General features: G+C 30.9%; 2 protein-coding genes across 3 annotated transcripts; both read left to right on the top strand.

The window, feature by feature from the left end:
• Positions 1-919: 919 nt before the first annotated feature.
• LOC108987878 (protein AGENET DOMAIN (AGD)-CONTAINING P1-like) lies at positions 920-3,459 on the top strand. Of its 2 annotated transcripts, none has more exons than XM_018960923.2 (3): positions 920-1,556; positions 2,182-2,640; positions 3,193-3,459. In XM_018960923.2, the coding sequence occupies exons 1-3, from the start codon at positions 1,104-1,106 to the stop codon at positions 3,205-3,207; spliced, it is 927 nt and encodes a 308-aa protein (XP_018816468.2). In that variant the 5' UTR covers positions 920-1,103; the 3' UTR covers positions 3,208-3,459. The 2 variants fall into 2 exon arrangements, with proteins under 2 accessions (XP_018816468.2, XP_018816469.2); XM_018960924.2 differs by having other exon boundaries at positions 931-1,550.
• A 4,663-nt stretch (positions 3,460-8,122) lies between these two features.
• LOC108987915 lies at positions 8,123-8,848 on the top strand. The gene has a single exon (XM_018960982.2). It carries the CDS (start codon positions 8,201-8,203, stop codon positions 8,690-8,692), a length of 492 nt encoding a protein of 163 aa, XP_018816527.2. The 5' UTR covers positions 8,123-8,200; the 3' UTR covers positions 8,693-8,848.
• The last annotated feature ends 2,230 nt before the right edge of the window (positions 8,849-11,078 follow it).

Raw genomic sequence — 11,078 nt, 5'->3', positions numbered from 1 at the left:
AATAATTTAATTCATTTATTTATTATTTATATATCATATATTTAATAAGAAAAAAACTAAAAAAAATAAAAAAAAAATTGTGTGTAATATATAAAACTTATGAATAATATTTTTTCGCTAGGAAATCACATGATATTGTGAAAAAGATAGACATAGAGATTGGTGGAAGGTGCTTTGTCCATTGTTAAGTAGGAAGGATGAGAGATTCAAAGACTGTCATGATAGCGTGACAAGCAGTGATGGTGAAGAAGAAAGAGTATAGACATGTTGTATTGTCTGTGTTCTGGTATAAATGATAGGGCAATAAATATTTATAAATAAATAAAATCGAGACTTTTTCCTCTTTCATCAAAATAAAATGTATAGGGTCATGTTACTTTTCATATTTCTAATTTGGATTTGGTTTGTATTTTATAGAATTTTGTTTTGTTCGATATTTTTGTGTAAAAAATTAACAGATGAGATCGTGCAAAATGTCTAAAATCTATTTATTTTTTCTCACAATCCATCTCGTCCATCCATTTTTTTAAATGATACATTTTAATGAAAAAAAAAAAAACAATGATCTATTCAACTTCGCTTATAATTGATGGCCAAATAAAAAAAAAAAAAAATTTATCAGTCATTATTCATCATCTCATACTTTATAAAAAATACATCCATACCTTATGAAAAAATTATAAATATGAGATGTGAGAATGAATAGTGACTAATACATAACAAAACAACTAATGTTTAAACAAAATTGGTAATCTTGATTTGTGTATTTTTGAGAAAATAAAAAATTAGTACTTGGGTTTTAAAAGAGCAGTGATATTCTACCGACTGTCGCCTGAGTAGCACCACTTATCAAAAGAATAGCACCGCTCTTTGTTACCACTTATCAAAAGTGTTTGGGTTTCGAGAAGACAAATACTAACGTCTATTAAGACGACAAAGACAAGTCTTACGACATTTACTAAAATGTTCTATTGAGACGAAAATAGCCGCGGTAGTAATCTCAAAAGTAGTCACCTGCTGCTACTACTACACATAAAAGCAGTTTAGCGAACAACGATGATTCCGCTTCCCTTGAACCCATAACCTCCGTAAGGCGTAAACAGATGCCTCCTAAACCCATTACCACAACACCGTCTTCCTTCTTCCCACGGGGCACCCCCGTGGAGATCGGCTCACACGACGCCGGATTCGTGGGCTCCTGGTTCGCCGGCACAGTCCTCAGTTCCAACCGGAGCAAATACTCCGTTCAATACGAGACCCTCGTGTCCGACCTCGACCCCGCCGAGCCACTCTGCGAGACCCTTCACGTCTCGCAGGTCCGACCTGTCCCGCCTGGAGAGACGCGAGGATGTTTCCTTGTGGGCGATAACGTGGACGCCTACTGGAATGATGGGTGGTGGGAGGGCGTGGTCACCGAGGACTTGGGAGGTGGGAGGTTCGAGGTTTTCTTCCGGGTTTCGGAGGAGCAGATTGAGTTTGGGAAGGAGCATCTGAGGCTTCATAGGGACTGGGTTAGTGGGAAATGGGTTCCGCCATTTGAGCAACAAGAGGTGGGAGTTAAGTTTTCAACTTTCTTTCTTTCTTTCCTTTTTTCAAAATAGCGGTTGTGGTTTTGTTTGGTTTGGCTGAAAATGGTTATGTAGGAAATATTTCGCTGTGTTTGTTTGTATGTGTGCGTCTGTGTTTCAAATGTAGATCTTTATTTTTTTATAGGTAAAATATTATTCAGTGAATAAAAGAAATGCAGTTCTTACAAAGGAAACAATGGGTTTAATGCAGCAATACCAATAAGATTTTGAAGCTTGTAGCAATTTTTTCTTTTTTACTGAAGGTTAAAGTTAATGGAATTTGCAAGTGGTATACACTATACACTACACCTTGTTACCAAGTTTGGATTTTTAGCTGATCTGGTTCCCGGCGAGGGATAATTCTGGTCTCCAAATTTATAGGTTTACGTCTAATTTGCTACTGGCATTTGACAAGACAATAAAATGAATGGAGTCCGTATTTGAGAGTCGAAGGTTAAATTCAAAGCCCAGAGTTCTTAAAATAAATAACTAGAAGAAAATTTAGTCGTTCTTCTTATACATTCTTTTTGTTTTATCTATCTGTGTAGGTGATCTCTTGCTGGGTTTCTATATAATAATTCGCATGCTCACCAACTTCGGAATTGAATCGCAGAAAGTGTCAAATGCAGCAGGGATCGTAGCTAGTGAAGCAAAAACAACACAGGAGATATTTATCAAGGGGACAATAGTTGAAGTTAGCAGCGATGAAGATGGTTTTCGAGGTGCTTGGTTTGCTGCGAGTATTGTTGAAGCAGTGGAGAAAGATAAGTTCCTAGTTCAGTACCAAAACCTTAGGGCGGATGATGATTCGTGCTTTCTGAGAGAAGAGATTGATACCCTGCATATTAGGCCCTATCCACCAGAAACTCTTGTTGTCGATCGTTTCAATCTTTTTGAAGAAGTTGATGCTTCCTACAATGATGGTTGGTGGGTCGGTGTGATTTCTAAGGTTCGTGTCGGCTCCAAATACCTAGTCTACTTCAGGGACACTGATGAGGAAATGGAGTTTGAACACTCTGACTTGAGGCCACACCAGGACTGGATTGACAGCAAATGGGTTATTGCTTCCCGGGTAGGAGTTCTCTGTACTACTCAGAAACAACGTTTGTTAATCTGGTTTCTTTTACTTTGGTGCTAAAATGTGAAATTGCAAACTTGGCCTGTCATGCTCACTCTCATTAAATTCAGGGTAAGATCACAACCTAATGGCCAAATTCTTGTTCAGGCAGGATGCTAAAAAATTAATCGAGGAAATCGCATGAAACAGTTTTGTCACTTGTCTTTAATTTTTCTTTTCTTTTCTTAAAATTGTTCCACAAACGTCCTTTTTGGAAAGTTTGGTAGGGTCATAATAGAAATAAATGGATAGAAAGGGGATAATCCCCCATAGAAATTTGCAAAAAGCGTTGGCCAGCTTGTTGCTCTCGAGTGTGATAAAATACCATGCCCCCCCACCATTAATAGGATGATGACTGCCCCATATGTGTGGGGAAAGAGGTGGGAATAGAGTTTCATTGTGTGGATCCTACACGCTTTTCTTTCTTCCAATTCTCAGTTTCTACCTTGCACAATTAGCAATCAGCCCTGCTTTACCAACTGTTCTCTAAATGTGAATTCATTGCAGGCTCTGAATTTTTGATTGCTGGAGAAATCAATCAAGGCATCCATTGAGCACCTTTGAGAAATTGCATTTCATCTCTCAAGGAGGCAGCCTTTTGTTTTCAACTTGCGAATCTATCTGAATCATACCTCAACTGTTGTAAACCAGAATGGAATTTAGGTGAAGCCTTCATGTATTGTATTGGAAAATGATCAGATTTACTGTTCATATGTAATGGGTTCTCTGATACTGCTTATTGATAATCAATCGTACATGGTTTGGTTTGTGACATGAATTAGTTTGGGGAAGCTCCTTTATGCATGTGATTGAGACTCACTGAACAGAAATCAGTATTGTGATCTTAGTTGTCAGGCTTCACCAAACCAGTAATAATTTGAGAAAATATGAAAGACTTTATATGGGTTTGATTTCTCAACTAGAACTGCAGAAAATGTAAAAACAACCACGTAGCTCTCCCAGTCCCAATACATGCTGAAAGGAGGACGTTGAGTAGTAATTTCACTTTCTCATGGGCCATCTAACGACTTTTTTCCTTTCCTTTGTAGTCTCACTTTCTTCTACGCTCCTTTCTTGCCATTTCTTTTTCATGAGGATGACACTCCAAATCCGTCACGGGTCTACTGCTAAAAGAACAACAAAACTCCTAAAAGCCTTGTTTGGATCGAGAGAGTCTCTCAACTCGTCTAATCTAATCTAATTATTATAATTTTTTTAAATTCTTACATAAAATATAATAAATAATTTAATTTTTTTAATTTTTAAAATAAAAATAGTATTAAAAAATAATATCTTATTTAACTTTCATGTCATTTTATCTCATCTTAACTCACTATCTAAACTTCTTCTATTTTTACTGTTCACAGACCCGTGCCTCTATCATGGTCCAAAGAACAATACTTTGTGGGTGAAAATAAAAGGGATGTGTGGCTATGAGACATAATACTTATTAGATGTGTTGTAAATTCTAGCTCTGTATTTGTGGCATTAAAGTTTTTGTTGGCTTAGTTTGGTTTGGATAATGAAAATATTCAATTTCATCTCATCTCATCTCATCTCAATATTCAAACACTACAAAGTGCACGAACATAAATATTTTTTAGTTTCAAATCTTCAATTTTTATTTAATCATTACCTAATTATTACAATTTTCCTAAACTTTTAAACAAAACGTAAAAAATAATTTAATTTTTTTAAATTTCAAAACAAGAATAATATTAAAAAATAATATTCTAACAGTATTTTAACTATATAATATTTTTATTCAAATTTTTCTCTTTTTTTCCAAAATCTTATAAAATATTTTAACTCAAACTATTTCTAACTCATCTCATCTCAATTCAAATATTTTATTACTAAAACTATCTCAACTTATATTATCTCAACTCACTATCCAATTAGGTCGTATTGAAACATGTGGCCAACTTATCAGTTATTGTTCATTTGTTCGTTTTGATCTCTATGGTTTGTAATAACTTATGAAAAATGATAGAGTTACTACCATCCTATTATTTATTTATTAATTTTTTTGTATTTGATTTTTTTAATTTTTAATTTTATTTAATGGTTAAGAAAGTAAATATTAATAAAATTATATATTTTTTAATTTTTTTCATTAAGAATATTAAAAAAATATTTAAAAGAAAATAATAAAAATAAATAAATACACTATAAATAATAATAAAATAATAACCATATCACTACTCATAACTTATTGGGATATCCATTAGATGAGTAGTGATAGGCTTACTATCCATCTACTACTAGTCACTTCTTTAATTATTAAGTAAAAAAAAATACAAAAAAAAATAATAAATAAGTTGTAAATAAATAAGAATAATGCTACATGCAGTCGTAGATTGCGTAAACGTCGTGTAGTTACTTTAAAAAAAAGTAGAATCTATTATTAAAAAATTAATTTATTTTTATATAAGTCTCATATTTATCTACTTTTTCTAAAATAATTATACGATACTTATTCACTCACAATTATAAATATTATTTCTCAATAAATAATAACTCTATCATTTTTCCCATTAGATTTCCCCTACACAATTTGTACGCAGTTAAATGCCATTTCCATCTTGCTCGGGAAAACATGCATGGGTGCAATAAATTCTGAACATTTCCAGCGGAAAAGGACAGAATTGAAGTGTAGGGGCAGTTGGTTGGTTTGGGTTGGGTTATGGGAGGGACAGTACCTGCCTGCTTTTGTATTTAAATGGGTACCCCAGTCTAATTTATTTTTAAAAATATATTTCATTTTATTTTATATAATTTTTTTAATTTTTTTAATTTTTAATATAAAATAAAATAAATAATTTAATTTTTAAAATTTTAAAATAAAAATAATATTAAAAATATATTTTAATAATATTTTATTTTATTTTTTAATTTTAATTTTAATTTTAATTCATCTCATCATTTTATCTGTTAAAACAAACCATCCTTTACTACTCTTTCTTTTCCTTAGTGTATGAGGCTATGAGCTTTATTTCATCAAGGTGTAGTACTCTATCACATCTGGTCAAATCCAGAGGTAATTAGGGTTCAAATCATCTACAATTTAAGTTTACTTAATATGTTAGGATAGGAAATAGATAGCTCCAAATTGTACCATCATTCCGTCACCATAGAATAGAATGTAAGGGCGATCTCGTAATCCTCAATGTGGTTCTATATAATACATATTCCATAGAAACCAACATGGGCACGAGACATTATAATTTCTCTTTTCTCTTTATAGGAAAGAAAAAATTGAATCCATGCATCTTTTTCGTATTTTCAAATCTATAACTCGAATAAGAATTTTAAATGATGAGGAATTTTGCCTTTAACAACATATTTGTAAAATGGGTATCATTTGGTAATACATATGTTCTGTAATTATAATTTGATCAGTGACGTTTTGACAGTAAGTTGTTTTTTAATATGTTATTATTGGTAAAATATTATTATAATATAATTTTTTAATATAATTTTTATTTTGATATTTGAAAAAATTGAATTGTTTATTATATTTTATTTAAAAATTTAATAACATTGTAATGATTAGATGATATTAAATTAGATGAATTGAGGTCAAGTCCAAATCCAAACAACCCCTAAAGGACATGAAGTTGGTTCCTTGCTGCTTTAGGATATTGAATTGAGTTGAACTGAATTGAATTAAGTTCTTTATGAATAATAATAAGTTGAGATAATGTAGTAAAAATAATTTTATTATAATATTTATCACTATTAAATATAAATAAAAAATAAAATCACTATAATATTTATCACAATTATATATAAATAAAAAATAGTTTCACTATAATATTTATCACTATTAAATATAAATAAAAAAATAAAATCACTATAATATTTATCACTATTATATATAAATAAAAAATAATTTTACTATAATATTTATCACTGTTATATATAAAGAAAAAATAAAATCACTATAATATTTATCACAATTAAATATAAATAAAAAATAAAATTAATATAATATTTATCACTATTAAATATAAAAAAATAAATAAAATCATTATAATATTTATTACTATTATATATAAAATAAAATAAAATCACTATAATATTTATCACTATTATATATAAAAAAAATTATCATTAAAAAAAATCAATCATTGATGAGACCTACATATTTTTCAATTATCTATCTAAAAGTTAACAACTTAACATACTTCATACATCCAAACAACTTAAAATACTCTTAATGAAATATATAAACTTATTTCAATCTCTATTTATAACTATTCATAAATATTTTTAACACTTCTTAAATATTTTTACTATCTAAATGTAGCCTTAATGTCACTCCCAACTTTAATTATTAGGATGCTTTAAAAAAAAAAAAAAGTAGAAAAGAACAAAATTCATTTACTATAGGGTGTTGTTTGTTAGTGGATACTTCAATTTATTAACCTCAATTACGTGTCAACCCCAATAAATAGGTTAATACAGGTTAATACTTAATGCTCCCCAACTACTACATATACACGTGGAATAATCTAGTTGGATGCTGTGTCCAGCCACCGCTTTCCCTCTTTAAGTCCTCCATAAATGTCCAACTATATCATAAATACAGGTTACCTAAATTGCCATTTAGTAGCTTCCCACTTGCTTATTTTCTAGGCTTGGACTTATTTATTGTTTAATAGTCCACTTTTCCAAATTTTTAAATATTCTCTACAATTTTTTATTTGAGATCCTAATATTCAAACCATAACAATTTAATTATTTTAATAATAATGTTAGATATAAACTTTGACTTGTAAGCTTCGTCCAATCGCTATAAAATGTAATACTTATTATATAAAATTAAAAAAAAAAAAAAGATTATTTGAAGTGTATCTCACGGATGCTATTCTCACAAAGGGAGGCCATCCGAACAACTACGGCAAAAGAGAAATTATATATTTTTTGTATTTTTTTTCAAATATTGTTTAAAATTGTTTAAATATTTTTTTAAAAAAAATCAAAAATTCATTTTAAAATCCTTACTTAACAATTAAGTTAAAAAATTAAAAATTAAAAAATTAAATCGGTGGCCACCTTCTTGAACCTACACAAATAATTTTTTATATTTAAATATATCTGAGTTATGAATAGAGATTATCTCTAAGAGTAATTTTATTCATTATTTTTTTATTATCCTATAATATGATATCGGATGATTAGAAATTATTTATTATATTTTATTTATAAACTTATCATCTAACGATATATCATAAAATCACGAAAAAATGATGACAAAATTGAAGAGGAATAGATTTTTTTTATTTAATATATTCATAATCAACTTCTATTTAAAAACAGTTTTGATTCATAAACACCAATGGCATTACCGAAAATTTCAGAAGAAACAAGGGTAAAAAGATAGATTCACCACTATATCTATGAAACCGACTCTTTCCCCCACTTTTCATCCATTCTCACCGTGTCATTATCCTTGAACTTGAAACAGCGAAGAACGCCCTAGAAAAAGCCATAGCAAAAACTATAAAAGATGTCTCTGGTCTCAGAGGAAGTCAAGGCCAAGGCAGAGGTCTACCATGGAGACGAGCTTTGTAAAGAAAAATCGCAGCTTTTGCTCAAGGAAGTTGGGTTACCAAATGGGTTGCTGCCATTGCAAGACATTGAGGAATGTGGGTATGACAAAGAGACTGGCTTTGTGTGGCTGAAGCAGAAAAAGAGCAGAAGCCACAAATTTGAACAGATTGGGAAGCTTGTTTCCTATGGCACTGAAGTCACAGCATATGTTGAGCAAAACAAGATCAAGAGGCTTAGTGGAGTCAAAGCCAAGGAGCTCTTTGTCTGGATCACACTCAATGAGATCTGTGTGGATGATCCTCCCACTGGGAAGATCACTTTCAAGACTCCCGCAGGACTCTTCAGGTCATACCCTGTCTCGGCTTTTGAAGTTGAGGAGGAAGTCAAGGAAGTGAAGGAAAACAAGGAAGTGCATGTGAAAGAAGCTGTGGAAGTGAGAGAGGTCTGATTTTTAGGAGTTCTTTTAGAGATCCCCCAAAAAAAAAAAAATTAAGGCGTCTATTGTAGGTTCTTAATTTCTATCTCGGTAATGTTGTGATGCTTTGTTATCCTTTTTTACAAGTGTTACTAATTATAAAATAAAGTTCTATCAGAATTTCATATAGTTTTCTGGGTTTGATCATAGATATTGCATATTTGTATAGCTTGAAGAAGTTCAGAAAGCCATCAGCCATGTATACCATGATTTGGATTGCAAGCAGACTCCAATTGAAGGATAAAAGCTAATCCCACTCTTTGAATAAAAATCACTCGACTATTTTTAAATGTTTTTTGGTGAAAAATACCTACTTTTAAATCTAAATAATCAGAAATGTTTAGATCTGGTTCTGGTAACAAAGTTTCAATTAAGACATGCATTCAGCCTGTCAAGCAAAATGGCTGCAGCAGATTATAAGCTGTAAATACAGAGAAGATGTAAAAGAGCAGATTGTAATCGCGTAAAGTAATCATTTTTTCAGTTTATTATTAAAAAAATTTATTAATTTTTTTGTTAAATAATTATTACATAATATACTGTTATAAATATATTTTCTCTTTATTGAGAGGAAGCGGATAAGTTTTATGTTCTTTTTCTTTTGAACGCACTTTTGGTGAAAAAGCCGTTCTGAAGTTTCGGCTTTTGCCCTTTGACAAGAAATCCAAAAAGGAGAGAGGTTACAAGGTCTGAACTTTGAAAGTGCCATTTGCGTGGAAGAAAAGAAGAGGAGGAATGTTGAAATAAAAATTGTGTCAAGACAAAAGCAGCCCATGAAACTTTAATTTCTGGCTGTTTGTTTTCGTTTCTTTCTCCTTGTTGATATTGTTCTTCTAACCTTTTGGAATGAGGTGTCAGCAAAGGGTTGTTTCATGGGCAAAGCAGCCTTAAATGGTAATAAGTTGAGAGCGCACGCTACTCGGTTCGGTTACCGTTTCAATAAGGAGCTTTGGAGGACGGACACTTGGTGGGGTGTACAGGAACTGCCAAAACCGACCATAAACCAATCAGACCGACCATCGAAGCACAGAACTGGCTAGAATCGACAAAGAACCGGTCGGCAATCGTGAGGAATTAAAGGAAAATTGATATCAAAAGTTCAGTGCCGATTTGAACTCTTGGAAAATCGTTGAACCAGTCGATCCGGTCTATTTATATATATTTTTTAATATATGTATATAAAATAGTGTTGTTTCACTTAAATGAGTGAAACGGTATCGTTTTAGAGCCTGAAAGTAAAAAAAAAATATAATAGAAAGGCTCCGTTTCAGAATAAATTAATAATCCCCCCTCTTCTTCTTCCTCCCTACATCGTCTTCTTCCTCTCTGCAACTCTCTTCTTCTTTCATGACAGACAACGACGCGACGCTTCTTCTTTCTTCCTCAAATCCTCCTCCTTCACAGAAGAAATTCGACGGTGGACCAAACATCACACTGATGCACGTCGAGATCGATATGATCGGTTTTCTCTTTCCAAACCCACGGTTTCGACCGGTTCAATAGACCCATGACAGATGTCAGTGGTGTCTCGATTTTGTGCCAAGATCGACGCTGAACCCATCGGTGTACAACCCTAATACTTGGTACTCTTAGGTTGTTTGTTTTCTTATCGTATCTTATTTAATTATTATAATTTTTTTAAAATTCTATATAAAATAAAATAAATAATTTAATTTTTTTAAATATTAAAATAAAAAAATATTTTTTTAATAATATTTTATTTTATTTTTCAATTTTTATCTAAATTAATTTTATCTCATCTATAAAAATAAATGAGATCTTAACTGTCTTTTAATAGATAATGGGTTTGGACACAATTTATTTTAATATTTAAAGATATAAAATAAATGTACAAAAAAAAAAAAAAAGGCATTTAGCAGAGAATTTGTCGGGACACAGCACGACCCTTTAAAATTAGTGCTTTACACGAATAATTTTATTACCATGGCATGTAATAATATTTGTATGTCCCTCCAAATATCTGTCACGAATGGTAATAAGACATGTAGTATGGTGACATGTCTTTAAAAATTAAATAGTGTTATTTGAACATTTTTACATCATACGTTATTCACATGAAATAATTTAATTTATAAAATTTAAAATTTAAAATTTATCTTTTAAATTAAATTATGTTATATAAATTATATGTGATGTAAAAGCCTTCGTATATAATTATTTTTAAAAATTATTGCTTACACAAACAATTTTATTATAATGGGATGTGATGGGTAAGAAATATTACATATATTTCGGGGGCCATCTAATAATTATTATATGTCCCTCCAAATATCTGCCGTGAAAAGAAAAATATATGATGGAGAGTAGTAGATCATCATTATTTATGGGCCAAGAGAGT

This window comes from Juglans regia, chromosome 11 (assembly GCF_001411555.2).
Source record: "Juglans regia cultivar Chandler chromosome 11, Walnut 2.0, whole genome shotgun sequence".
NCBI classification, from domain to species: domain Eukaryota; kingdom Viridiplantae; phylum Streptophyta; class Magnoliopsida; order Fagales; family Juglandaceae; genus Juglans; species Juglans regia.
The sequence above is the reverse complement of the archived record's forward strand: the minus strand, read 5'-3'. Positions and strand labels throughout refer to the sequence as shown.